This window comes from Saccopteryx bilineata, chromosome 12 (genome assembly GCF_036850765.1).
Source record: "Saccopteryx bilineata isolate mSacBil1 chromosome 12, mSacBil1_pri_phased_curated, whole genome shotgun sequence".
NCBI lineage: Eukaryota > Metazoa > Chordata > Mammalia > Chiroptera > Emballonuridae > Saccopteryx > Saccopteryx bilineata.
In genome coordinates, this window is record NC_089501.1 from 28,742,200 (window position 1) to 28,770,026 (window position 27,827).

The window sequence follows — 27,827 nt, forward strand, 5'->3', positions numbered from 1 at the left end:
TTTTTTTTTTTTTTTAGAGAGAGAGGAAGAGAAATATTGATTTGTTTTTTTGTTTTTTTGTGTTTTTTTTTTCATTTTTCTGAAGCTGGAAACGGGGAGAGACAGTCAGACAGACTCCTGCATGCGCCCTACCGGGATCCACCCGGCACGCCCACCATGGGGCAACGCTCTGCCCACCAGGGGGCGATGCTCTGCCTATCCTGGGCATCGCCATGTTGTGACCAGAGCCACTCTAGCGCCTGAGGAAGAGGCCACAGAGCCATCCCCAGCGCCCGGGCCATCTTTGCTCCAATGGAGCCTTGGCTGCAGGAGGGGAAGAGAGAGACAGAGAGGAAAGCGTGGCGGAGGGGTGGAGAAGCAAATGGGCGCTTCTCCTGTGTGCCCTGGCCGGGAATCGAACCCGGGTCCTCCGCACGCTAGGCCGACGCTCTACCGCTGAGCCAACCGGCCAGGGCCTGATTTGTTTTTCCACCCATTTATGCATTCATTGGTTGAGTCTTGTATGTGCTCTGATGGGGGATCAAACCGGCAACCTTGGCATATTGAGATGATGCTCTAACCAAATGAGCTACCCAACCAGGCTTCCCATAGGCCAACAGTTAAAGGGAGAAAAAAGCTCAAGAGTTAACCATACCTTCTTCTTTTCCTTGAGTACTCCAACAGATAAAACAAGCCCATCACTAATCCCTTTAACACAATTAAAGGTACTTGTTAATGTCAATTCTCCAAGCCACATTTCTCCACAAATGTAAGAAAAAAATGAAAAGTCTGATTACTCACACTTGTGAGAGCCCACAGACCTTGTATAGCTGCTGCCCATTCAAAACCAATTTTCTCATACAGAAATCCACCTAGGGTCGGTCCTATGAAAGCACTAACAAAGAAAAGAAGAAAGGGCATTAAGTAGTGAAAAAAAGAAAAAAAGGAAAAGAAGAAGGAGAGTTTCATCCTAAAAAGGCTGCATGATCCTTCAGCCACAGGTCTTCTTTAAATGGAAATTTTAAGTACTAAAGGAAAAAGGCAATTTCTGGACATTGCATTGGGTATCAGAAAATAATTCTACTCAATAATGATGCTGCTTAACTGTCCTAAACCATTGTAAAATTGTAACTGCTTCTGAAAAGCTGGTGCCTAATATAAAAAAAATTTTAAAGATGACCAGTATTCTCTCTACTCTCCTCAGTATTTGAATTAAAAATAACTTCATTCAGAACATATTTATGGACAATATCTACATTGCCAGCATACAGTTACCTCTATGGTATATTAGAGAGTAAAATAAATAAATAAATAAATAAATAAATGTATAAATTTTAAAAACTTAGCTATGCTCCTCATAAATGAACTTAAAAGTATAATTTTTATAGGACAAAGTATATGGGACCATTTTGATTTGGTATTAAAACTGCTGGCATAATCAATGATCTTAGAGTCAGAAGATGTAAGTGAAAACTGTGGTTCTGCCCTAAATAAATTAGGTGCCTCTGGGCAACTCATCTGGTGTAACCTCTTCCTCTGTAATTTAGAGACTGTATTTTCCACTTTGCAGGTATGAATGGAATTCAATGGCTACTCACCCAACTGACCACATCGCACTAAAGAGACCTGATACCAGTGCCAGTGTACTTAATCCTTCTTCAAACCCATTGTCACTGCAAAGAGGGACAAGAGTGTATCTGTGAGTTAAAAGAAAGCCTGTGTGATAGACAAGAACTGTGTATAATAGAGAAATGAAAATAAGCCAAGGTTAATCTGGACAAAACCAATAGCAAGAATACTCCATTGCTAAGATAAAAAGCTAAACTAATTTAAAGAAATTTTCATACTGATGCTTACTTCATGGTTTTCTAAAAAATAATTCTGTTGGAGGTATAGAATACAATATTAAGAATCATGACCTGCTGACAATAAGTGCTCAGAAAAACATATAATTAAGAAATTCTTAAAATGAGATGACCATGTAAACAGAACAATGAGCTTTTAGAAAATGCAGGGGCAGCTGCTTATTCCTGTGAGAGGTGTTGAATTGACAGCCTACTTATCAATATTCTGCCTGAAGTTCACTTTGTGTTCTTGCTATATCACCATGCCTACTAAACAAAAGCCTGGTGGCCAAGTGACCATGCTGGGTGTGATACTGTGCTTTCCAATAAGTAATACATGTTTGGTCTCTTAGTCCATTTCTGGCACAGGGCTCCTAAATCCTTGAAATTTCCTAACTAATGGAAGGCAATAGAAGTGTTTTGTTATACTCATGAGGTGACTTTTGGAAGACACCTGAGGATGGTGGCTGGTTTCCAGGAGAGCCATTCTGGTGATTAAAGAGTTGAAGTTTTCAGTATGCCCACCCCTAATTCTCCTCCACGCCATCCGCACCATCCACCTCTGGGAGGGAAGTGCGGCTGGAGGTTGAATCAATTGCCAATGGTCAATGAGTTAATCAACCATGCCTAAGTAATGAAACCTCCATAAAAACTCAAAATAACAAGGTTCAGACAACTTTCTGGTTAGTGAACCGAAATGCTTACACATGCTATCACGCAGGGTCCCAAACTCCAGGAGGACAAGAAGCTCCTTTGTTCAGGACCTCACCATATGTAGCTCTGGCTGTTGATTCCTGCCTTTTATCACCCTTTGTTAACAAACCATAATCTAGGGATTAAACTGGTTTCTGGAGTGTGGTGAGCTGCTCCGGCAAGTTAATCATACCCAAGGAGGGGACCATGGGAACATCTGATTTCTAGCCTGCCTGTCAGAAGTGCCCGTGATACACTGGACTTGTGATTGGCACCGGAAGTGGAGCAATCCTGTGGGACTGAGCCCTTAGCCTGTGAAATCTGATGCTATCTCTGGTTGGTCAGTGTCAGAACTGAATTGAATTGTAGGACATCCAGATGGTATAAAAGAATGGCTTAGAAAAATCCCCACACATCAAAATTGGTCCTAGAATCATTTTACCTGGTCACTCTATGCTCTTGCATGGACCTCCCCCATGAGAGAGGAATAATACTGAGGTTTTCCCATTTTGCTTTGATTTTTTTTTTAAAGTACATCTGTACAGAGGTATAAACCAAGTCTCTACCCACAACCTATTTTAGTTATTATGGTATTACTATTACTAGATCTTATTATCATTTATATTATTTTATTATTGTACATACTGTATATATTACAACAGTGTTTGACATGAAATCATAAAGATGTAGTATTGTGGGGAAAAAAATCCAAAATCTTTCAAAATTGAGAAATTCAAGAAAGCCTCTGGTGCTCACAACTATTCAAAATACAGTTTATTGAAGCAACGGAAGTAACTTACTAGGCACAGCTGAGAATCTCCGGGAAAGTGGGAATTAAACTCATTCCAGCAGAGATGCCATTCATGGCTAACATCAACACCAGCAGCCACAGCTGACTGCAAAAGAGTTTCGGAGGAAAAAAAAATAGCACTTTAAGAGACATAAAGCTTCATGGTAAGGATGGCAGGCAGGACCCCTGACAAGGTCCTTTTACAGATTCTGGACCCTTGTCCTCATTCCCATCTGATCCCATTTCATTCAGTGACAGCATCGTTTATTTAGCTCCTTATATTTGGGGCAGGGGTCAATTCATCTTGGTACCTCAATGTCTTTTGTCACATATATCACATGTCAACCTGCCTTATTGTCACCATACAAAATCCACTTAAAATTGGTGGAAATGCTAATGCTACTGTTCTTCCTTCAGTTGGTTGGCTTTGAAATTCAATCAACTGAAAATGTCAGAGAAGGGAGGTGGTAAAGTGACAGGAAACTGATATTTGTACCATGTCGGTGGTGCTATGCCAGTTACTTAACACCCATTAGCTCACTGCATCCTGCAGCATCCCTGAGATGTGAATCCTGTTAACAAAATTATTAAAGACTACTTAGGTGATACAAACCATCTCCTCTCAGATAACTGCAAAAGAGGGAAGAAGGAAGGAACCTATTAAAGGATAAAGAATAAAGAACGAGGCCCTGGCCGGTTGGCTCAGTGGTAGAGCGTCGGCCTGGCGTGCGGAAATCCCGGGTTAGATTCCCGGCCAGGGCACACAGGAGAAGCGCGCCCATCTGCTTCTCTACCCCTCCCCCTCTCCTTCCTCTCTGTCTCTCTCTTCCCCTCCTGCAGCAGAGGTTCCATTGGTGCAAAAGATGGCCCGGGCACTGGGGATGGCTCCTTGGCCTCTGCCCCAGGCGCTAGAGTGGCTCTGGTCGCAACAGAGTGACGCCCCGGATGGGCAGAGCATCGCCCCCTGGTGGGCGTGCTGGTGGATCCCGGTCGGGCACATGCGGGAGTCTGTTTGATTGCCTCCCCGTTTCCAGCTTCGGAAAAATAAAAAATAAATTAAAAAAAAAAGAAAAAAAAGAATAAAGAACGAGGAAGAGAAAACCAAAAAATACCTGATCGGCTGGGCTACAGAGTCAACCCCGTTAGGAGTGAGAAGGGCCAGAGCTGCCTTGGCGTTTGAGGGCCCTCTAGCCCAGGGGTCCCCAAACTTTTTACACAGGGGCCCAGTTCACTGTCCCTCAGACCATTGGAGGGCCGGACTATAAAAAAAACTATAAACAAGTCCCTATGCACACTGCACATATCTTATTTTAAAGTAAAAAAGCAAAATGGGAACAAATACAATATTTAAAATAACAAGTAAATTTAAATCAACAAACTGACCAATATTTCAATGGGAACTATGCTCCTCTCACTGACCACCAATGAAAGAGGTGCCCCTTCCGGAAGTGCAGCGGGGCCGGATAAATGGCCTCAGGGGGCTGCATGCGGCCCGCGGGGTCGTAGTCTGGGGACCCCTGCTCTAGCCTGTGTTTCTGGTTAAGGACAACATTTACAGGAACACAAAGGCATCTAAGTTTCAGTTGCTGATGTAGCACCCAGAGAGGAGCAGCTTCTTGTGCATAGAAAGTTATTTCAACAGTACTATTAGAGACTCTTTCTGGTAGATAAAAAATGAGGCTCTAGGCAGTTAAATGATTTGCCCAAGTTCATATATCTAGTAAGTGGCTAAGCCAGGATGTAATCGCAAATCTGAAGGATTCTGAAAGCCTTGCTCTTTCCACCTCATGCTTTATCCCAGAAGTAATTTGCTCACTTTATTCAGCAAATAAATTATATTAAATAAGCTTTAATGAGCAACTACTACATATTAAGGATGATACAGAAAAAAACAAGTAAAAATTTGGTCCCTGCCTTACGGAGCAAGGAGGAGTAGCAAAAACAAAACGATATTCTAAGAGCTGTTAGCTAAGGCAGGTGGCAACAAACAAGTGTGCAATTGAAACACAAAGGGAGAATATGCATATTTCTCACTTAATACAGATTTGCTTGTACCACTGCTAGCTTCCAGTAAGGTAAAATACCATCAGTCTAACAATTCAATATAGTCACAAATCAAGGTAATTATTTCAATAATAAGGTTCAAAATACTAAGCCAAACCAGTATTACATCAAATTTTCTGAAACACTTCTTAATGCTATTTTGACCAAAAAAATAGAGAAGAAAAAAAATTACCTTTTAATGTGCAAGACTGGAACAGGTCCCAACAGCATGTAGCACACCGCTGTGATGATGTTTCCAAAAACCAGAAACCATTTCCTCAGATGCTGGTGAAGAAAGGGACAAAAGGAACTCTTCACACCATCCATAGTCAAAGAGTATTTTTACACATTACTGAGGAACACACGTCATCATATTTAAAAATTCAAATATATCGAAGAAAACAAAACTCTACCTACACGAGGAAATAGGTAAGTGGTAAACACAAAAGCAAGGACAGCGGACCCCAAGATCAGGAGTGTGTGAAACAAGGGTTCCTTGGAAAGGGCATGGTTGGCAGATTCTGTACATGATGAACTACTTCAAATAGAACAATGTAAAAAACAGTCACTACAAGACTCTACCTGGCAAGTAAAATTTCTAGAAAATTTACATTATTTAAAAAATAACCCACTAAAATTATTTCATATAAACTACTTGAATGCAGACTAGAAATCATAGGGTCACCTGACCTGTGGTGGCACAGTGGCTAAAGCATCGACCTGGAAATGCTGAGGTCGCCAGTTCAAAACCTGGGCTTGCCTGGTCAAGGCACATATGGGAGTTGATGCTTCCAGCTCCTCCCCCCCTTCTCTCTTTCTGTCTCTCCTCTCTCTCTCTCTCTCTCTGTCTCTCCCTCTCCTCTCTAAAATGAATAAATAAAAAATAAATTATAAAAAAAAAGAAATCATAGGGTCAAGGCACATATGAAAAAGCAATCAATGAACAACTAAGGTGCCGCAACAAAGAATTGATGCTTTTCATCTCTCTCCCTTCCTGTCTGTCTGTCCCTATCTATCTCCTTCTCTCTCTGTCTCTGTCTTTTTCACTAAAAAAGAAAAAAAAAAAAAAAGCGAACCTGTTCAGGATAACGGCAGGTTGGAAGCCACTGGAACCCCACTCTGGAATCTCATCGTCAGCTCAAAAAATTGAATATATTAAAACTTAAATGTTCTTACCTCCCCCCAAAATGATAAATAGATGAGGTGATGAATGTTTTCATTAATTGCATGGAGGGATTTCTTTCACAATGTGTATGTGTGTGTGTGTGTGTATTTAATAATTCTCCATGATGTATACTTTAAATATCTTACAATTTGGTCAGTTATACCTCAATAAAGCTAAAATTTTAAAAATGAATATGTCAACCTGAATCAATGGGCCTCTAGAGGTCTAGAGGCATTGATTCTAGACCACTGGTCTAAACATACAAAAACAATTCTGAAATATAAATAACTGTACATACTGGCATTTTGTCACTTAGTAGACCAAAGAGTGGTGAAGAAATGGTGTAGGGTAGTGCCATACTCAGGAATATCAGGCCCACATATCCAGCTGGTAAATTAAACTGTAAAAGAAGTCTTGCAATAAAGTTACACAATTCAGTCACTTTTCAAATAAACATCTATTTTCTATCATTTCTTAAGCTGTTGTTATCTACCAGTCTATTAATAAAATCAATATCCTTCCTAATTTTTGTCTTGATTTTGTCAATGGATTGCTTTTTTTTCTATGAGGGGAAAAAAACCAAATCAAAGCAGAAGTCAGACATCCTAGATTTTTTACTTTGTAGCATTTAACATTAAACATATAATTTTGTTTCTATGAATCACAGTTTTTTACATGTAAATAAATGCTTTGTAAACTTCAGCATGCATAAAAGTTACCCAGAGAAATTATTAAAAGAAGTTGTTGAGCCCTAACCCTAGAATTTTTTATTCAAAAAGCCTGGGAATTTCCATTTCTAACAAGCAATCCGGTGATGCCGATTGCTCACAGACTGAGTGCACTGGTGTAAAGTCATTGATGATAATACTTCTTTTACCCATCACAAAGGGATATTAATATCTAATTATTCAACTATCTAATTTAAAAAGGCTTTTAAAACAGTAAGCTACCGCATAACTTTGATACTGTTACTATTACCAACATGATATAAATAGCTTTTTTTGGTTATCTGAGTTCTCATTTTCCTAAATTTCCTCCACTAATTTTATTAATTAAACCCATGAGATTTATTTATAAGCCAGTATATGTTTTAACAATGTTTATCACAAATATTAAAAATCAGTCCTTTAAAGATAAAAGCAAGATACGAAAATCAAATATGGCCTCTTCTAATATTACACCGGGGGGGGTGTGATATGATAGAGCCCTCCCACCTGGGGGGGTGATATGATAGAGCCCTCCCACCTGGGGGGGGTGATATGATAGAGTCCTCCAACCCCAAAAGGGTGGGTCACCACAACTGGACAGCAAACCACCAATTCTAACAACTGGTAAGAAGTCAGAAAAGGGAATTAAAAAATTCATAGAAAGAAAAATACATTTCTAAAGATTTTTTTATAAGATAGATATGAGTGGCTTGGGTTTACTAGAAAATGGTTATAATTTTTTCCCATTTCTTAGCCCCAACTTCTTGCAGAGAGAAAAATGACTGAGAGAGACACACTGTTGATGTGACTGGAATGTGTCACCATAAATATAAAATAATCTCCTTATGTGTTACCTCCTGAGTGCTCATTGCTTAAGCATGGTAGTCTATTATTGCTAAACCTTGGGCCATGCATTAAAATTATAGTTCCCAAGTTTAGCTTTTTGGGTAGTTTATACACCCGAAATTGTCTCTAGTGACTTCAAGGGGTTGTTTTTCTGGTAACTGTGCTTTTTAAATTCCAATGCTTCACATAGAGTCATTGTGGTCTGCAACTAATAGACTTCTGCCTTATAGACACATACTAATTCTCCAGTATAATTAACTACCAGTTTGGTGATATACTTGATTGCATTATTAATAATATTTTTCAAAAATATCTAAAAACAAATTTCTATGATATCAAACTTTTCAGAATTCAGTATTTATTTTTCAGTACCAAAAAAATGGAGAGGCTCTGGGTTCCTCTCTCTTACCCCAGATTAATATAGTCCATAGTCAGTCAATTATATGCAATAGCCTAAGAAGTAAGTGGATTCAGGGGATATCTGTTAGAGAAGAAGGACATGTCACATTAAATGAGCCACTGGGTACTCCAAATTCCCCACTGAAATTCAAACGAACACAGGAAAAGTGTCCTTGTTAAACAGCCAGGATGATATGCAAGCAAGCCAGACCTATGATGACTTGAGCTTGGCTTTGGAAACAGGGAGACAGATATTGAGGCCACTTAGTGCAAGGCTTCTTTCATCGACACTGAACCAGACCCCTAGTTACAGGGACGTGAGATGACAGTACAGGTGTGCAATTCTCACTCTGCCTTCCTCTCACAGCCACTCGGAAAACTTCCCACCCAGCAGCGCCCAAGAGCAAGCAAATACGTCCCCTTTCAACAATACAGAGCTCTTCGGCAATCAGGCTACTCACCTTCTTTAAAACAAAGAGAGACAGAGTAGGATCAAGGAAGCCAAAACACGCGCTGAGCGAGTTGATGACAAAGGTTATGAAGGTGACCTTGGTTAAACTGATGAGTTTCCAGAATGATTGTTTAACCGGAGTAGACTCTTTGGTATAAAAATGAAAAAGAGAAATTAGAGTAATTAAAATCACTTAACTATCATTTAATCTATTTGAAAGGGTAAAAATTGGTAAGGCCATCACTATCTGGTAATCAAAATAACTGCACCTCTGAGTTTGCCTAACATTGCTTATAACCTATCCGCAGAAGTTATTCAAACCTAGAGGCCACATTTAGTTTTTCTAAAAATAATGTCTCCGATTCAAAAAGAATTAACCAGGACCAGAGTGTGAGGAAAGGAAGGGCTCGGAGGTTATAAGTTATTAGCTAGAAGCAAGTGTGATCTTCTCAGATGGAACAAAGAATCCGTAATGTTTCATTTGGTGTCTGGGAAAAGGCATATGTTTTATTAAGGAACACTGTGTGCACGCCGAGGAGAATCTGAATCAATCAAAGAACACGAGACAACTTTTTTTTTCCTGCTGGCAAAGAAAACACTGGATTGAAAGGGGGGTTGCTGAATCATGTGTGAAGTCCATGTGGCATTCAAGGTCCGCTGAGCACCAAGCTCCCTTCCCCAGCATTCCCTCACCTACTTCACTGCTCCCCGCTCCGGGGATGGTTGTTTCCAAGCCTCTGGTTATAGTTTATGACTCCTTTCTTTGCTCTCCCTGCTAATTTTCCAAACTCTGTTCACTTTGTAAGTTCTGGCTCTGGCCCTAATTATTCCCCAGATTTTATGTTCCTCTGGTTTCCTGCTTCACTTCAAGTCTATTATATATTTTAAAACCTAAGCTATATTTTGTTTTACATTGTTTACTATTGTTTGATGGCTTTCTTATCTCCCGATTAATTTACTAAACAAAATCTTTTTTGAGGCGGGTACCATGCGAAATGCTGTGCAGACCAAGGCCAAAAGGACAAACTCAAAACCTTTTTTTCAGAGAGAAGTGGAGAAGGAGAGGATGGAGCTAGGAGGACACCTGTTGGAACACAGAAGAACAAGTCCTAAAAAAAACAACCTCAAAACAAAACAAAACAAAACAAAACAAAACCAGGAAGACTATATAGAAAAAGTTTCACAAAAGTAATACCTAAGTTGATGATGAATTTGAGATGAGCAAAAAAGAGGAAAGAATAGTGCAGGCATGTTATTCTAAGAATGGCACATTCCAAGACTAAGAAGTGAGGAAAACTATTGTATTTGAGGACATGAAAAAAGAGAGCATCGGAGGGTGAAGGCAGGGGTCAGGGATACCTATGTAGTGGGGAGAGATCACACTGCACAAGAATGTAGAGATAAGACTATGCAGGGGTTCGGAAATCATGCTAAGAAACCAGAGAAATCACTGGAGATTTCAAACAAGCGGTTAGACCCAGGCTCTGGCCTAAGGAGACCTTTTGCAGTGATCCAGGCGACAGGTGATGCTGGTCTCGTTTGGACAAGGAAGATCTTTGAGAGCCAAGATTAGCACTTGTATATCCTCCTTTCTCTAATAGCACCCACCTCGGTTCATTACTCAATAAATTCTTCTTGAATAATGATCCAGTATGGAGTCAAGTACACAAAAAGGCACAGAGTGCTTCAGCTGTTTTAAGTGTTACATATAGATTTTTTCAGAATACAAACCAAACCTGAGCACAGCCCAGGACACTCAAGGACAGAAGGAGCATGTTGGGCTAGAAAGAGGTCAAGCACCACCATGTGGCTCAGTGCAGTAGTGCCAGCAGGGAGACTGGTATGGATTTTGAACTCTATATTAAAGATGTTTACTGGTCACCTTTAAGATACAAAGTATAAAAGATCAACTGTAATCAGTTATATTTATTGCGCATATAATGGGTATGGATTTTTGGTATAAAATAAACTGTTACGGCATAAATGATTCCTGTCTCTAAATCCAAAGTGTGAAATGGGGTTATCAAAATAATAACATCTAGGAAGACGAACATATAATGAGTTTAATTAAGCTGTCTGAACTTAGGGTGAATCTTAGAGAATCACCTCAGAAGCTTTTCCAAGCTACTCGGGTACTCTCTCTGCTCCCTCCAATTCTGACATCTTCTTCTTAGAAGGACATGACCTCCTGCTTGAAAATGCCTACAGCAGGGAGCTGCAGGTAGAGATGGGAACGTGGGGTACTCTCAGTTGTGAGGCAGCAAAAAAAAAACAAAACAAAACCAGTAGAGAGCAGTAGCACCACTTACTCAGCATTAAATCCAATGATTGAAAAGTTTCAGAAACACTTCCCTAAAGAGATAATACAAATTAAATTTTGAAGGATAAATAAGAGCTAGGTAGTGTGTGTGAGATACTCCAGCTCATATGACTCCCATGCTGAAATCTAACAATAGCTCTTAATGGCTTTTGGGATATAGCTCACATTTTATAGGTTTAGGGCTTTTTTAATAAGAGGATTGACATGTCCATGAACGAGTTTTAGAAATATTTCTTTTTTTTTCTTTTCTTTTCTTTTTGTATTTTTCTGAAGCTGGAAACGGGGAGAGACAGTCAGACAGACTCCTGCATGCACCCGACCAGGATCCACCCGGCCCACCCACCAGGGGCGACGTTCTGCCCACCAGGGGGCGATGCTCTGCCCCTCTGGGGCGTCGCCCCTTCGCAACCAGAGCCACTCCAGCGCCTGGGGCAGAGGTCAAGGAGCCATCCCCAGCGCCTGGGCCATCTTTGCTCCAATGGAGCCTTGGCTGCAGGAGGGGAAGAGAGAGACAGAGAGGAAGGAGGGTGGGGGTGGAGAAGCAAATGGGCGCTTCTCCTATGTGCCCTGGCCGGGAATCAAACCCGGGTCCCCCGCACACCAGGCCGACGCTCTACCGCTGAGCCAACTGGCCAGGGCCAGAAATATTTCTTAAGAGCAGTACAGAAGAGGGGACTTGGTGAACAGATAGATATAAAGGGTGAGAATGAGGGTGGGACCAAAGCTAATTCTTACCCACCCACAGCTAGAGCCTCATTGTCCGTGGGTCTAGAGCAGGGGTCTCAAACTCGCGGCCCGCAGGCTGCATGCGGCCCGCCAAACAATTTTGTGCGGCCCGCAGACTAATCCACAAAGTTCAAAATATTTTGGATAAAATTAAGTAAGCCTAGGGGCCTACTTGTATTTTTTCATTTCTCTAGCATCCTAGCTAGATATTAGCTTAGTTAACAGCAGTTGTGATGCGAACTACAGTTTCTGGTCGTTTTGTGACACTGAGTAAACTGTAGGTACGATTGTGCTTGTTGTACTGATTTTTTTTTGTTTTCAACTGCAGTGAGAAAAGTGTTGCGTAACAGTTGCCTTTTGTAGACCTAGTGCGGCCCGCCAAAGGGCTGTGATCTTGCTCTGCGGCCCACATGCTGAGTTGAGTTTGGGAGCTAAATGAGTGGAGTAGAACACAGAATTCTGCCAATGTCATCAAAGGAAAAGATTTAATTTTCTAGCTTCTGTCTAGAAGCTCTCTTAAAACAGTAACTTTAAAAAGCACTCCTTATTGGCATAATCTTAGAGATTTTTTTATACCACCTTTCCCCCATTCACTCTAACTGGAAGATCCTTCTGTAGATAAACAAGTTTGTCAAACGACTTTGTTCATATAAATATATCTATTTGGAACTTTGTAAAGTTCAATAAAGATACGGGAAAACTTTAATTGAGGAATCACAAAAATGAAGAGAAATAAGTAGGCTGGCGGCGATTAGAGGGGTTGAGAAAATACCAAGATATGGAACAACTGGAAGAAATAGGAGAGCAGACCAGGGCTTAGGGGGTAACAGACACTGGGACCAGTCCAGTACCAAATCACAGAAGTTCTCAATACCGTGTCCTACTATTAACTAGTAAGCAAAGCCATTTTTCCTTATACAGTGTGGTAAAGGGTTAACAGAACTCTTTCCTCTGCTGTATGAGAATCTGACTTGGTGTCAGATGCTTAATTATCAGGCAAAAATTGATCTGCAATTCCCGTCTGAGCACAGCCCAGGACGCTGGTCTACAGAAACCACTGTTGTTGCAATGTTAGTGAGGTTAGAAAGAGGACAGGCCCCATGTATGTTTCCAGGTGATGGTGCCTCTCCAGCAATGGTCTCTCTTCTCCAGCTCTCAAGTTAACTCTAGCTCTGTTCCCCTGGTAGCCTGATAAGGGTAAAATGCCAACTATGTTACTAGGCAATTTTGCTAATAATAAAGGTGACTCTTGCCCAGTAAATTTCATTCGCATAGAAGGATCTATAAACAAACCATAAATACCCGATAAGGTATTTGTGCCTCCCTGAGTGTGACTGAGGAGAGCCTGGAAGCTGTGTCCATAGAGTTGTTACAAGATAGGTTATCTCCTATGGGGCACAAAGCTTTGAAGCCAGGATGACTCCATTACTTACTGCTGTGTCCTTATACCTGGGCCATGCTGCAAAGACAGCTGCAAGAACTGGAAAGACAGGTGTGGGATTGCCCTCTGTCCTATACAGTCTTCTAAAAGAATGGTACCACTTGTGGTGCGTAGCACCTTGTCATTCGGAATATTTAAGTCCAAGATGACCTTTGCTTGGCACTGCATAGGGTGATGTTTTATGATCAGAAATTAAATATTTGCTAGTTCTAAAGGTCAGAAAATATTGCCATTATATAGAGATTTATATAAATGGGTTGCCTACAGTATTTTTTTTTCTGAAAATAGAATCCGTTATTTCAGGGTGCTCTAAAAATATATTACTGATTATATAAAATAAAAGTAATCATACATTAATTGGTCTCCTACAAAGGCATACAAATACATTTAAGATTTCTAAAATGAGTAATAAATATAGTCTTACCAAAATTAGGTAAAATATACAGGTTAAGTGGTACCATCAGCAAAATTATGCATCCCAGAAAAATAAAAGGAAACTCATAGCCGAAGGACTGATACAAGAAGCCACCAAGCGGAGGCCCTAGCACTAGTCCCAGTCCAGAAAATATCTCAAGACTTCCCTAAAAATAGAGGAAAAAAACATTAAGTTAATATATTTTGTTTTAAAAATGAACAAATAAAGATTGAATGGGCATTATCTGAAAAAACTCTATCTACTTCACAATTTTAACACACACATCTTTTCCTGTGCTCCTCAAACAGCACAGAAGCACTTATGAATTTCAGGATGATCTCTAACATCCCTCTCATGAATCTAGGAAAAGCAGAGGAAGAACTCTAGTATAAATCGAGTGTTTGGCCATGAAAGATAACTCTTTTCCACAGCAGAGGAACACTTCAGGTAGTCGAGTCCCAATCTTGGCTATGAGAGACAGCAAAATAACAATAAGGAGGTATTTTTTAAAAAAGAACAAAAGTAGAAGTAAGAACATTTGGCTTAGACCACACTTACCATTAAGGGGATTCTAAGCCCAGGAAGAGACCTGAGTAAGACTAATGATACATTTATTAATAGCCTGCTGCTGGATTTATACACCAGGGTAAAAGGTAACAAACACAGATTGTGGAGAAAACCAGATCTAGTAGAATAGACTCCGCTTTAACTTAGAAGGGAAAACAAATATTTTAGCCTATGCTAAAAGTAAAACAGAAAAAACTTTGTGAAATACATACCAATACTGTAGCCACATTATTTGGGAAAGCCTTTACAAGGATAGCAAAGGATGCAGTTATTGCTGCAGCGAAGCTTATTGCATCTGTTATTCTCACTAGAAAACACAGAGCAATAAATATTGGTCCTTCTGAAACTTGGTCCAATACACTAAAAGAGAATAAGACAAGTTTCAGATGCCAAGCTGATTTTTATTCCCTCACTTTTTAACTGTATCCACTGAAAAGATCAGTACCTGACCCAGAGTTATTAGAATAAATCTCTTCAGAATACAAATTTTTAAAAAGATTGCTTTGTTATACTTTGAGAAGAGAATTATCTTCCCTTTTTTGGGGTAACAATATGAAGCATAATGAGAGCTTTGTTGACCTTTTCTGCTGGCACAATTGGTCCCATAAATAATATTAAATAGGCCTTTGAAATATATAGAATCACTCTGACAAGAACCAATATAGAAAACTTCTTAGTTTCAGGTACCCAATCCCCGTGGTGGGGCTCAAATCTTCAAAAAAAAAAAAAAGAATGAATAAGAAAATAGAAGACCACCCCCATAAAGAAAAAGAAAAATCTAAAAAACACTTAATTTGATATGGATTTCATTAGCTTATTTCATCACAATTTTACCAAATTCTTATCATTTGTTTGTGTTCCCCAATAACTTGTGTAAGCTCTTCCATATTATTTGCCAATATGCTGCTGGTTTAAAGACTAATTTTAAGAACTTTCAAAGCTGTTTTGCCTGTGGCACTTATTATTCCTCTCCTCCAAATAGCATGTCCAGAAGTGAGCACATGACATAGGCCTGGCAAATCAGAGCACTCTCTTCTCCTGGATACAGTCCTTGATGCTGGGTTGGGTCATCTACAATAATCAGGTCAATGGAACTCCATTCTGCAACTCTACTAGAAGCTATTGTGGCTGCTGGGGACCATATTGCCACCACAAGGGTACAGTTTGTCCAAGAACAAAGCAGAGGAGGAAAGTAAAACCAGGCACTTAAGAAAGATGTTTGATGTAACTATTTTAACATATGTATCCTGATTTTCTTCAGTTGCTTCTCTAGATAAGAAATTCACTTTCTTGCCTGGCTGGTGGTGATGCAAAGGATAGAGCATTGATCTGGGACACTGAGGACCCATATTCAAAACCCGAGGTCACTGACTTGAGTGCAGGGTTGCCAGCTTGAACATGGGATCATCGACATGATCCCATGGTTCATGAGTTGAGCTTGAAAGTCACTAGCTTGAAGCCCAAGGTCACTGACTTGAGTAAGGGGCCATTGGCTCAGCTGAAGCCCCCCTAAACAAGGCACATATGAGAAGCAATCAGTGAACAACTAAAGTGCTGAAACTATGAGTTGATGCTTCTCATCTCTCTCCCTTCCTGTCTATGGGTTTCTCTCGTGCTAAAAAAGAAAAGTTCATTCTCTCACTGGAGCCAAAAACTCTGTGACTCAGAAAAGCAGGTTAAGTTTCTGTCACTCATAGTCACAAGAGTCCTAATAAAGAGATTCAGTAGCCAGCTTATCGGTGATCTCCTAGAAGACTTTTTCTTAAGATTAATGTCATTCATCTTGTTCTCTACATCATCCAACTCCCTGACCATTGGTCACATGCCAGACACTCAACAATCAGTGGTACTGACTGATGTAAAGAATCCATTAAAATTTTTAACTGAAGATAGATTATAAAATCTGTTCAGGCTCCCAAATATATCAAAACATGACTCACCCAAAAAGAATTGTAACTCCTCCTGAGACAAACATTCCTGCTACAAACATAAATTTTGCTCCAATATGTACAAGCTATAATAAATGTCAAAGAAGAGTAGTAAATTGATGACTGGTACAAGTTTATATTGACATAAAAAATTCACTGTATCAGGAAATATACAATTTGGGGAAAATATAAAGTTACATTAATTATTTTTTTAAAAAATTTTAGATTTTATTTATTGATTTTTTTAAGCAGTCAATTTAATCAAGAGAGTAGAGAGAGAAAAAAATGGGGGGAGGAGAAGCTGGAAGTATCAACTCATAGTAGTTGCTTCCTGTATGTGCCTTGACAAGGCAAGCCCAGGGTTTCAAAATAAATCTTTAATAGAATAAAAACATACATTTCTTAAAAAATAAAAGAAGTTAAAAATCAGGCACCCCTAAGAATGGAACTGTCAACAGTAGCACAATTCATAAAGTATAATGATGGTTGTTTCTATATCAGTGGAAATGTTTATATGAAATTGAATACTTACATATTTTCCAAATAGCAAAGAGGCCATCAATTCAAACAAGGCATAACATCCAAAGATCATACCAATAACTGTATTGCTAGCTCCTTTCTTTTTAGCCTTTAAAGAAATGAAAAAGAAACAAGTTTGAAAGACAAATTATCATTAATATAGAAAAATGGAGCTATTCATCCAGAGCATCATCTTCTTGTAACCTTTATCTACATAGCAATTTTGAAAATTTTATTCTAAAATAAACAGGATGGAGAAATAAGGGAAACTATACCAAAACCTAGTCATTGACATGAAAATAATTCACTTACCATGCCCATAAGGATTGTTAGCTTTACAATCTTGAGAAAGAAGAACAAAGTTAGAGGCATCACATTTCCTGATTTCAAAAGTAAAGTTAAAAGCTACAGTAATTAAAACAGGATGGCATTGGCATAAACAGATCATTCAATGGAGCAGAATAGAGAGCCCAGAAATAAACCTACACACACATCATCAAGTGATCGTCCATGAGAGTGCCAAAAACACACAACAAGTAGTGATGGAAAAACTGGATATCCAAATGTAAAAGAATTAAATTGGACACCTATCTTACATCATTCACAAAATCAGCTCATAATAAAATAAAGACTTAACTGTTAAGACCCGAACCCATTAAACTCATTGAAGAAAACATAGGGAAGGTACTTTTTGACATTGGTCATGGCAATGATTTTTTGGATTTGACACCAAAGCACAGGCAACAAAACTAAAAGTAGACAACTGAGACTACATCAAAGTAAAAAGCTTTTTCACAGCAAAGAAAACAACCAACACAGTGAAAAGGCTACCTATGTGATGGGAGAAAATATTTACAAACAATCTAATAAGTAAGAGGTTAATATATAAGAATCTCTAAAACATAAGAATCTCTTACAACTTAATAGCAAAAAAAAAAAAAGAAAAAAAAGAAAAAAAGAAAAAAGAAAGAAAGAAAGAAAAAGCCTGATTAAAAAATGGGCAAAGGACTTGAATAGACATTTATCCAAAGAAGAACGAAGAAATGGCCACCACATATAGATACTCAGTTACTAATCATCAGGAAAATGCAGATCAAAACCACAGTAAGATACCATCTTACACCTGTTTGATGACTATTACTAAAAAACGAAAGGTAAGTCCCTGGCTGGTTGGCTCAGTGGTAGAGCGTCGACCTGGCGGCGTGCAGAAGTCCCCGGTTCGATTCCCTGCCAGGGCACACAGGAGAAGCACCCATCTGCTTCTCCACCCCTCCTCCTCTCCTTCCTCTCTGTCTCTCTCTTCCCCTGCCGCAGCCGAGGCTCCATTGGAGCAAAGATGGCCTGGGCGCTGGGGATGACTCCTTGGCCTCTGCCCCAGGCGCTAGAGTGGCTCTGGTCGCCGCAGAGCGACGCCCTGGAGGGGCAGAGCATCGCCCCCTGGTGGGCAGAGCGTTGCCCCTGGTGGGCGTGCCAGGTGGATCCCGGTCGGGCGCATGCGGGAGTCTGTCTGACTGTCTCTCCCCATTTCCAGCTTCAGAAAAATACAAAAAAAAAAAAAAAAAGGTAAGTGTTGGTGAGAATGTGAAGGAATTGTAACCCATATACACTGTTGATGAGAATGTAGAATAGTGCAACCTCTATGGAAAACAGTTAGAAGGATCCTCAAAACAATAAAAATAGAACTACCATATAATTCAGTAATCCCTCTGCTGAGTTTATGGTCAAAAGAATTTAAAGCAGTGTCTAAAAGAGTTATTTGCAGTCCCACATTCTCTGCAGCATTATTCACAATAGAAAGAACCCAAGAGTCTATCAACAGATGAATGGATAAAGAAAATGCAGTATATACATGCAGTACAGTGGAGTATTACTCAGCTTTAAAAAAGAAGGAAATCCACTTGACAGGCAGTGGAAATGGATAGACTTTAACCTAGAACACTGAGGTCCCAGGTTCGAAACCCTGAGGTTCCCAGCTTGAGGAAGGGCTCATTTGTCTTGAGTGTAGGCTCACCAGCTTGAGCACAGGATCATTGACATGATCCCCTGGTCGCTAGTTTGAGCCCATAGGTCACTGGTCTAAAGCCCAAGGTTGCTGGTTTGAGCAAGGGGTCACTGGCTTGGCTGGTATAGGCACATATGAGAAACAATCAATGAACAACTAAAGTGCTGCAACTATGAGTTGATGCTTCTCCTCTCTCTCCCTGCTTGTCTTTCTCTTTCTTTCCTGGCATTTGCAACATCGTGGAAACCTTGAGGGAATTATGCTAAGTGAAATAAGCCAGACACTGGAGAGAAATACTACATGATTCCACTTATATGAGGTATCTGAAATAGTCATAAGCAAAAAATAAAATAGTGGTTCTCAGGGGCTTCATAGAGAGGGAAGTGAGGGATTATTGTTCATTGGGTATATAAAGTTTCTCTTAAGCAAGATGAGCTCATGTTGTGTTGTTACCACACACAGAACAAAAGAAGAAAGAAAAATAAAAATGAAAGAAAGAAAGAAAGAAAGAAAGAAAGAAAGAAAGAAAGAAAGAAAGAATCTTGATTTGCTTGTGGTGATGACATCACAGGTATATGCATATATCCAAACTTATCAAGATAGCCATGTGTGCAATTGTTTTTTGTATATTTCAATAAAGCCTCCACTCACTCCCCCCCACCACCAAAAAGAAGTGTTAGCTTTAGCTGGCATAAAACAGAATTAGAGTGTATAAAAAGGTATAAACAAAAGCAAAAAATCTTGGCTGAGGAAATTTAGGATCTACTTCATCCATGGAACTGACCAAACAGCTGATCTGGACACACTGCCTTTATGATAGCTATGAAATAATAGAAAATATATATATTGGTCTCTGTCCCTGGTTCCTGGTGCAGACCTCCTAAAACCTTTGTCATTTTCCAAGTAATAAGAACATCTTTTGTTCCAATATTTGGTTTTTGACCCTGGTTCCTGAAATGGAGCTCCTCAATCTCTTGAAATTTCCTGTGTGATTGAAATGTCTTTTGTTCTAAAGAGGTGACTCTTGGCAGGCTCCTGGATGGAAGCTGGTCACCAGAAAGACCAAGCCAGGATTAGAAGCTTGGAATCTTCAGCCTCTCCCACCTATTCTCTAAAGAGGGGCTGGAAGTTGAGTTAATGATTGATCATGGGTACATGATGAAGCCTCTATAAAAATCCCTAAGGTTTGGAGACCTTCCAGGGTTATAAATATGTGGAAGTATTGAGATTAGTGAGCCCAGTCAGGGCATGAAAGCACTGTGCCTATTCCCACATACTTGCCCTATGCATTTATTTCAACAGGATAGTCACCTGCACACTTCACCGTATCCTGTCATAATAAACTAGTAAACAGAGGTATTTCCTTGAGTTCTGTGAACCACTCTAGCAAGTAATCAAATCCAAGGGGTCAGGGAGATTGTGGGAACCCTCACTTTGTGGCCAAGTCAGATAGCAGTAGTGTGTAACCTAGGGACCCACTACTTGCATTGGCAAGCCCTACCCTGTGGGTCTGTCAGAATTGAAGTAAACTTTAGCCACCCAGCTGGCATCACAGAATTGCTTGTTGTGGGGGAAAAAACAAAAACAAAAACCATACACCTGGTATCAGAAGTGAGAGTATGGTAGTGTGTGAGTTTGAATGAAGCACATACAGAAGAAAGAGTTTTTCCTATTCAGTGTTACATATAGTTATAGGATCACACTCCACTAAAGAAAAATATAAAAAGACATTCTGCAAGTCAAAAAACTGAAGAATAGGAAGTTCCTTGAGCTGGCACATGAGTCATATCAAGCCCCATTCAGGGTAGTTCTCGGTTTCTGATATTAATACCAACTGACTGTTTAGAGAAACCTAAGTTTTCTTTCCTGACATCAACACAGATAAAAGACACTTCCTCTCCCTAACATTCTAGTTCTCTTGAAACACCTACAGTAATATACCATCCACCAATTATACCTCTTAATATTTACAGCCTAGTCTATCACTGGATTCCTAAATTTGCTACAGATGATAGAATATTTATTCTATATCTTTTGAACTTCAACTGATACTATTGGTTGTGATGTACAACTGAATTCACACACAAAAATAAAAGGTTTGAATAACTTTTTAAAAACTGTTTAAACCCTGGATATAAGGTAGGTCCTACATCAGGTTCTAACTATAGCCACGTAAGGAGTTAAAATGAGATAATTTCTTTAAGATAGGATTAGCAACTTGGGATACTATGAAGCATAAAGCCTGCACTACACAATTCTCTGTTCTCTCAGGCAATCAGTAGTCATTTACTGAGCACCTTCTATGGGTCCGGCACTGTACTGGGAACCAGCAGTGATTAGTTATTGTTGGAAGATCTGATTTAGATTCATCCTTTTGCCATAGCTTCAGCTCTTTTGCAAATAGCTTTATTCTTAACACAGAAATGCATATGCATGCACTCACACTGCTGCACCTCTCAAAATCCATTCTCTACAATAGCCATGATCGCATTTCTTTACATTCTCTCCCAAACTACAATTTTAAGACAAAAATTTACACCCTGGCTTCCCATGCAAAGTTACCATCATCAGTCAATTTTGTCTTTTTCAAAGTTCTTTCAACATTGTTCTTTAAATAAAGCCTACATTTCTCATAGCATAATACCATAAGAAAACAGATAGGTGAACTCTGTTATTCTCAGCTAACCTTTAAGAAAGAACCCCTTACTCTAGAAAGACCCCAGCCACCCACTCAAATGTAGTCCCTAATATCTGGTGATGGGAGAGAGTGAAAAGGCTGAATGGAAAGCACTCAGAATTAGCTATTCACCTCTTATTATTAATAACCATTTGCGATCGTGGTATGGAGAAAAGAGAGATCTCACTAAAAAAGATATCTTGATGCACCCTAGCAAAAGGTTGTGCCGGATATAGACTAGAACAGGAAGTTGACATTTCTACTACACAAAGGTCATGTAGTGTTATGAATTGAATTGTGTTCCTCAAACTTTATATGCTGAACTTTATCGCCCAGTACCTCGGAATGTGACCTTATTTGGAGATAGAGCCTTTATAGGAGTGATTGAGTTAAAATTAAGTCCGTGGGTTGGCTCTTATCCAAAACAACTTGTATCTTTATAAAAAGGAGAAATTTGAACACAGAGACTCTCACAGAAGGGAGACCATAGGAAGAGACACAACCAAGGAGAGAGGGCTGAAATAGATCCCTGCCCTCACAGCCCTCAGCAAGAACCAATCCTGCCAACACCGTGATCCTGCACTTCTAGTCTCCAGAATTATGATACAAAAATTTCTAATGTTTAAGCCACCCAGTTGGTGGTACTTTGTTATGACAATCCTAGCAAACTAAAACAGGCATCTCAAAGGAAACATATTACCAAAGGAGTCTATGAAGATATAGAAAAAAGCATTCACTGGCCAAGTTACATTATTCATGTTTATTTTGTTTAATGGTTCTAACTATTTAATTCTGGAGTCTGGAAGAAAATACATAGTGGTTATAGCAACTAACACTTATTGGATCCTTAGTATGAGCCAGAATCGCTAGTAAGTGCTGTTTCACAGGGCATCCAAGAGAATTAAATAAGGGATGCATTTTTATCCCCATTTTATAGATGAGGGCACAGATTCGCAAAGTTTCCAGACACTGCTGCCAGGACTGTTTCCATCTTGTGATTGTTCCCACATTCACTGTTGAAACATATGGTGACAGTATGACTTAGAACCACGTGCCACAGCAGCAGCTGAATACCACTGGTAGAGCATGGATCCTTCTTCACATTAGGAAATCAAGAAGAGGTATTAAAAACAATTTTTGGTTCATGTGTAATCCTCTGACAAGGATGAGGGGGCCAAAAATGGGATGAGTAGAAATAGGAATCCTGCACCAGAATTTAAGAAGGGCCCTGTTTTCCCTTTGCCTGATTAGTTCTCCCTAATCAGAAGGAAGACAGAACACACAGGAGGAAGAGTGAGTTCTGCCAGGGCAGAGGGCTTCAATAAGAAACGAAAAGGAAGAGCCCACTCCTCATTCCTACACCCTTTAAAGTTAGTGTTTTATCTCCATCTTCTTCAGCCTTCCATCCTGTGAGCAAAAAACTAAATCAAAAGCTTAAGAAACACAGGCACAGCCTACTTTTGCTTTGTTTATAGACCTCCTAGAAGAAGTTAACACTGGTTGTACTGAGTTCCAGCTGAGCCGGGAAATGCCCTTCTAACTGGTTGTCCACTTATTCCAGCTCTTCTGCATCTTAAGTCCACAGGCTTACAGCCACCATTGTTTTCCAAACCCCAGGTCTGGCCAGGCTACTTTGTCTTGCTCAAACACCTCTGGTGACATTTCACTGACTAAATCTTTGGCATACATGGAGGGACCTTTGTATTCTAATTCCCACCTGCCTCCTCAGAGCCTCTGTCTCCTGTCAGAACTACCTCCACCCCAGATCAAGCCTCAAGTTATCTGCTGTTCTCCAAGAACATGCAATTTCCTTTGCTACTCCTGTGACTATTTCAAGCTGTGCCCTAGAACACCCTGCCTCTGTTGTTCACCTAGGGGATGACCATTTCTCAAGATCACCTTAGATTTATGCTGTGAAGGCCCTTTCAATACCACCCCTTTCTGACCTTCCCTCCCCATCCCACTCCCATTCCCACTCATGGTAAAATTAACCAATTCTTCCTCTAGAGCAGTGGTAGTCAACCTGGTCCCTATCATCCACTAGTGGGCATTCCAGCTTTCATGGTGGGCGGTAGTGGAGCAACCAAAGTATAAATAGATAGATTTAACTATAGTAAGTTGTTTTATAAAGATTAAGTTGCCAAACTTAGCAAAAATCTGACATAAAATACTTGGTAAGTAATTATTATTATATGCTTTAACTTGCTGTAACTCTGCTTTATAAATTTTATAAAGTAAAGTTACTTCCCTACTTTATAAATCACCATTACTGTGGAACCGGTGGGCGGTTAGAAAATTTTACTACTAACAGAGATACAAAAGTGGGCAGTAGGTATAAAAAGGTTGACTACCCCTGCTCTAGAGCCTCATACATTTTGGAAATCCTTTCCTTAAGGGATGTTCAAATACTCTGCAAGATCTTTGCTCATGTTTTTCACTCCCAGTGGACAGACAAGAGAGGGACATCTTCCTGATCTTCCTCTGCCCTAGCATCCAAACCCTAGCACCATCCACAGTGGGAAGCCGTTAAGCCTCCCACTCCCATTCAGTGAACAGGACTGGTTGGACCAGTCTGAGTCTTAACTTCTGAGTCTGTTTCTTCATTTACAACATGGTGCGATTCTCACTACTCTATCTTAAGGAATAGCTGTGGAAACCAACTGTGATAAAAGTGTGGGAATGCGCACTGACAAGGGAACAGCACTGTATGGATACAAAATCATATTATTCTTTAGTAAAGAAGCCATTTTCACCCTCTTTTGTTGGACACAGAATGAAGGCTACAATGTTATCTTAGCAGTTAGAGAACTGCCAGAGTTATCAAAGCCGTTAGAGGACTAGCAGAGGCCAGTGGGGCTTTGGCAAAGATCCCCAAGTGAAACACACAGACATCTTATCTCCACTCAGCCAAGCCGGTACTATTCCTCTCACGCTATGTCCTGTTGACCTCCAGGTTCCAGGTGGATTCTCCAGGGGCTTTTCCTTTTGAGTCTGTGCCATTTTCTATAGATCCTAATACTATGTAAAAGGCTACGATTAGAAGGAACTAGTTAAGATTAATCAGAATTCTTCCTTGGCACAAACACTGCCTCTGGAGTTCACAAGAAATTCAAGTCAGAAAAGGGAATTTAGTGGAGCGTGGTTTCCTTTAAAGTCTTAACATGGACTTTCTGCAGTAACATTAACTTCTCAATTATTCAGCATGGCCTCTTTTTCTCAACTGCATAAACCAAATAAATAAAGGTTAATCTAAATACATAGTAAGCAAAGAAGGTAAATTATATTTAGGTGAATTACCTCCCAAGATGATGTTCTTTTTGACTGGATCTTCTTTTTCTGGTATCAAATATTCTTTAAGAAGTTTCCTGTTAGCTGAAGTTCTATATATCATCTTTACTATATGCAGATATTTACATTTTACATAGTATTCAATTAAATAATTCAAAAGTTTTTTGTTTTGTTTTTTTTCAGAGGCAGAGAGAGAGTCAGAGAAAGGAACAGATAGGGACGGACAGACAGGAATGAAGAGAGATGAGAAGCATCAATCATTAGTTTTTTTGTTACAACACCTTAGTTGTTCATTGATTGCTTTCTCATATGTGCCTTGACCGTGGGGCTACAGCAGACGGAGTAACCCCCTGCTCGAGCCAGCGACCTTGGGTCCAAGCTGGTGACCTTTTGCTCAAACCAGATGAGCCTGCGCTCAAGCTGGTGACCTCGGGATCTTGAACCTGGGTCCTTCGACATCCCAGTTCAATGCTCTATCCACACTGCACCATCACCCAGTCAGGAAAGTTTGTTTGTTTGTTTGTTTAAATTAAGAGTTTATAAGAATAAAAAAAGTCTCACCTCCTTGGGGAAAAAGGGCCCGAGGACAGAATAGCATAGCATAGAGCCTAAGTTCATAGAAGCTGCTGATATCAATACCAAAAGCTGTTCTCTCGAAAGCCGGCTGAGCGTCTCTCTTGCACTTTCTGCAGGGCCATCACCTTAAAGGCAAACACACACTGCAGTTACAGTCATGTAATTGGAACGACTGATCAGTGTACACAAATGGCACTTCTGTGTACAGACTAAGCACTCTGAAGTTATTTTCAGTATAGCATATGTGATTGAATGTAACACAATCCTTGTACATCACTGCAATTTTGAAAATATATCACTTTCGTTCACATAGTATTCCCTATTAGAATTCCAGTTCAGAATTTATCAGACCACCTGCTCTGTTTTGCCTCCGCCATAAGGCCTATTTCTTTCACTTTGAACACATTCAAGAAGGCTGAAGGAGCAGGGAGGGTGCTGTCCAAAGGGTTCTGCTCTCTGAAACATAATGGCTCAAGTTTCTAGCTGCATCTGCTACAGGGACTCAGTGTCCTAGGCATGTTGTGTTAGCTGTTTATTAAGCATTCTAGGGTGCTACTGAAGTTAAGTGAAGTGTAAGAAGACAAACTAAAGCAGTCAGTGCTGAATTAATACTTACAATGGTGTCTCCTGGAAAGGCAAATCCCACAAACCGGTAGCCCATCACTGGCCATTTGTATTAATTTAAAATTTAACCTAAATATTTAACACCAGATGTTACTCCATTTCAAACATCCAGCAAATTCATCAGCCAATTTTAAATGTAATTGTTTGAAGGAAGAAAAAGAAATTTAAGGAAAACATGTTTGGTTTGCTCTATTTTTCAGTTTGTCATTGCAGTGGAGGGGGAGAAATCTGTGCACCCATGAGGAAGTCTTAGGAATCTTTGTAAAACTTTTTAGTAGATGAGAAAGGGAACTGAGAGAAAGTTAAAAAGGGGGGGGGACAACAGTGCGATATCCAAATGTAATGCTTCCCGTCTGTCTGATGGCATGCTTTCTGAACGCATTCTTAAACACAGTGCTTAAAAGCAGAGCTACAGAGAATCAGAAACCGCACCAACTCCAGCCCCCAAACTTGAACTCCTTCCAGAGAAGAAAGAAACGCCGACCCGAACCCCACACACGTTAGGCCCCAGCTTTTTCGATTGTCTAGGAAACAAACCGAGCTAATTCAACCTTCCATAAAGAGACAAGACCCAAGCCACGGAGGCGCGTCGGGCCGCGCCGCTGTGGGTCACCTTCTGGGACGCGAGGACCCTCGGTGTCCCCCGACGCGTCCATGCGCGGTGTGCTGGGACTCCAGGTCCCGACCGGCGCCCTCGGTCTCGGGCGCCCAGCAGGAGGGCAAGCGGAAGACGGGAAAAGCGGGCGGAGACTGCTCAGCGGTGTCCTGCCATCCTGAGCGCTGGAACAGCGCGCAGCCCGGGAGGTCCTAGCGGCCCAGGAGGATACAGGAGCGCTCCCAGAGGCGGGGCAGTGCTTTCTTTTCATTTAAAGACACAGGCTTTTATCACACTCCACTCTCTGGGATACGCTGGACTCTTTCATTCTATATAAGAAAATAAAAATGGGAAGGACGAGTCTACATAGTTGAAACACCTACTTCAAGATCAGTAAAATGTGTCTCTACAAGAAGCAAAAAAGGATGCTGTATGTGAACACAAGAGATAAGCGTCCCTAATCTGTGAGACAGAAATGTACATTAGAAAATTAGGCTCATAACTTATTCTTGAGTGGGTTATTGTTCACAGTGGGTAAGTAATGCAGTGTTGAAATCATGGAAGCCAGACATTAATAAACTGGAATGAACTGATGCGAAGCACCAGGAATAGAAAAATATTTGCAGAAGTAAGCCTGACCTGTGGTGGAGCAATGGATGATGGTGGACCTAGAATGCCAGGGAGGGTGGGGGTTGTGGGGGATCCAGGCTCCGGGGCCTGCTGGGTCATGGCATGTGCTAAAAACAACTACTACGAGTTGATGCTTCCTGCTCCTTCCCCTACCCTTTCTCTCCCCCTCCTTCTCTCGCTAAAAAATAAAAAGCAATAAATAAAATCTTTTAAAAATATATTTGGCCTGACCAGGCGGTGGCACAGTGGATAGAGCATCAGACTGGGATGAGAAAGGACCCAGGTTCGAGACCCCGATCGCCAGCTTGAGCATGGGCTCATCTGGTTTGAGCAAAGCTCCCCAGCTTGGACTCAAGTTCTCTGGCTCGAGCAAGGGGTTACTCGGTCTGCTGAAGACCCACGGTCAAGGCACATATGAGAAAGCAATCAATGAACAACTAAGGTGTCGCAACGAAAAACTGATGATTGATGCTTCTCATCTCTCCTTTCCTGTCGGTCTGTCCCTATCTATCCCTCTCTCTGACTCTCTGTGTCCCTGTAAAAAAAAAAAAAAAAAAAAAAAAAAAAAAAAAAAGAAAAGAAAAATATATATTTGGAAAAAT

At 40.3% G+C, this 27,827-nt stretch overlaps 1 protein-coding gene across 3 annotated transcripts in view; it reads right to left on the reverse strand.

Moving 5' to 3' along the window:
* The window catches only part of SLC18B1 (solute carrier family 18 member B1), a 28,217-nt gene extending 1,408 nt beyond the window's left edge, over positions 1-26,809 (reverse strand). Inside the window, exons 1-13 of one of the 3 annotated variants that reach the window (XM_066248349.1) lie at positions 26,614-26,809; positions 25,362-25,501; positions 16,847-16,942; positions 16,327-16,400; positions 14,599-14,746; positions 13,829-13,985; positions 8,928-9,064; positions 6,813-6,914; positions 5,543-5,634; positions 3,317-3,412; positions 1,578-1,652; positions 801-874; positions 635-687 (exon numbers count right to left, since the gene is read on the reverse strand). In XM_066248349.1, the coding sequence (XP_066104446.1) occupies positions 635-687; positions 801-874; positions 1,578-1,652; positions 3,317-3,412; positions 5,543-5,634; positions 6,813-6,914; positions 8,928-9,064; positions 13,829-13,985; positions 14,599-14,746; positions 16,327-16,400; positions 16,847-16,942; positions 25,362-25,501; positions 26,614-26,656 (1,287 nt within the window). In that variant the 5' untranslated portion in view covers positions 26,657-26,809. Of the gene's footprint in view, positions 1-634; positions 688-780; positions 875-1,577; positions 1,653-3,316; positions 3,413-5,542; positions 5,635-6,812; positions 6,915-8,927; positions 9,065-13,828; positions 13,986-14,598; positions 14,747-16,326; positions 16,401-16,846; positions 16,943-25,361; positions 25,502-26,613 lie in introns of all 3 variants that reach the window. The other 2 variants (XM_066248348.1, XM_066248350.1) reach the window with 2 other exon arrangements.
* Positions 26,810-27,827: the final 1,018 nt, after the last annotated feature.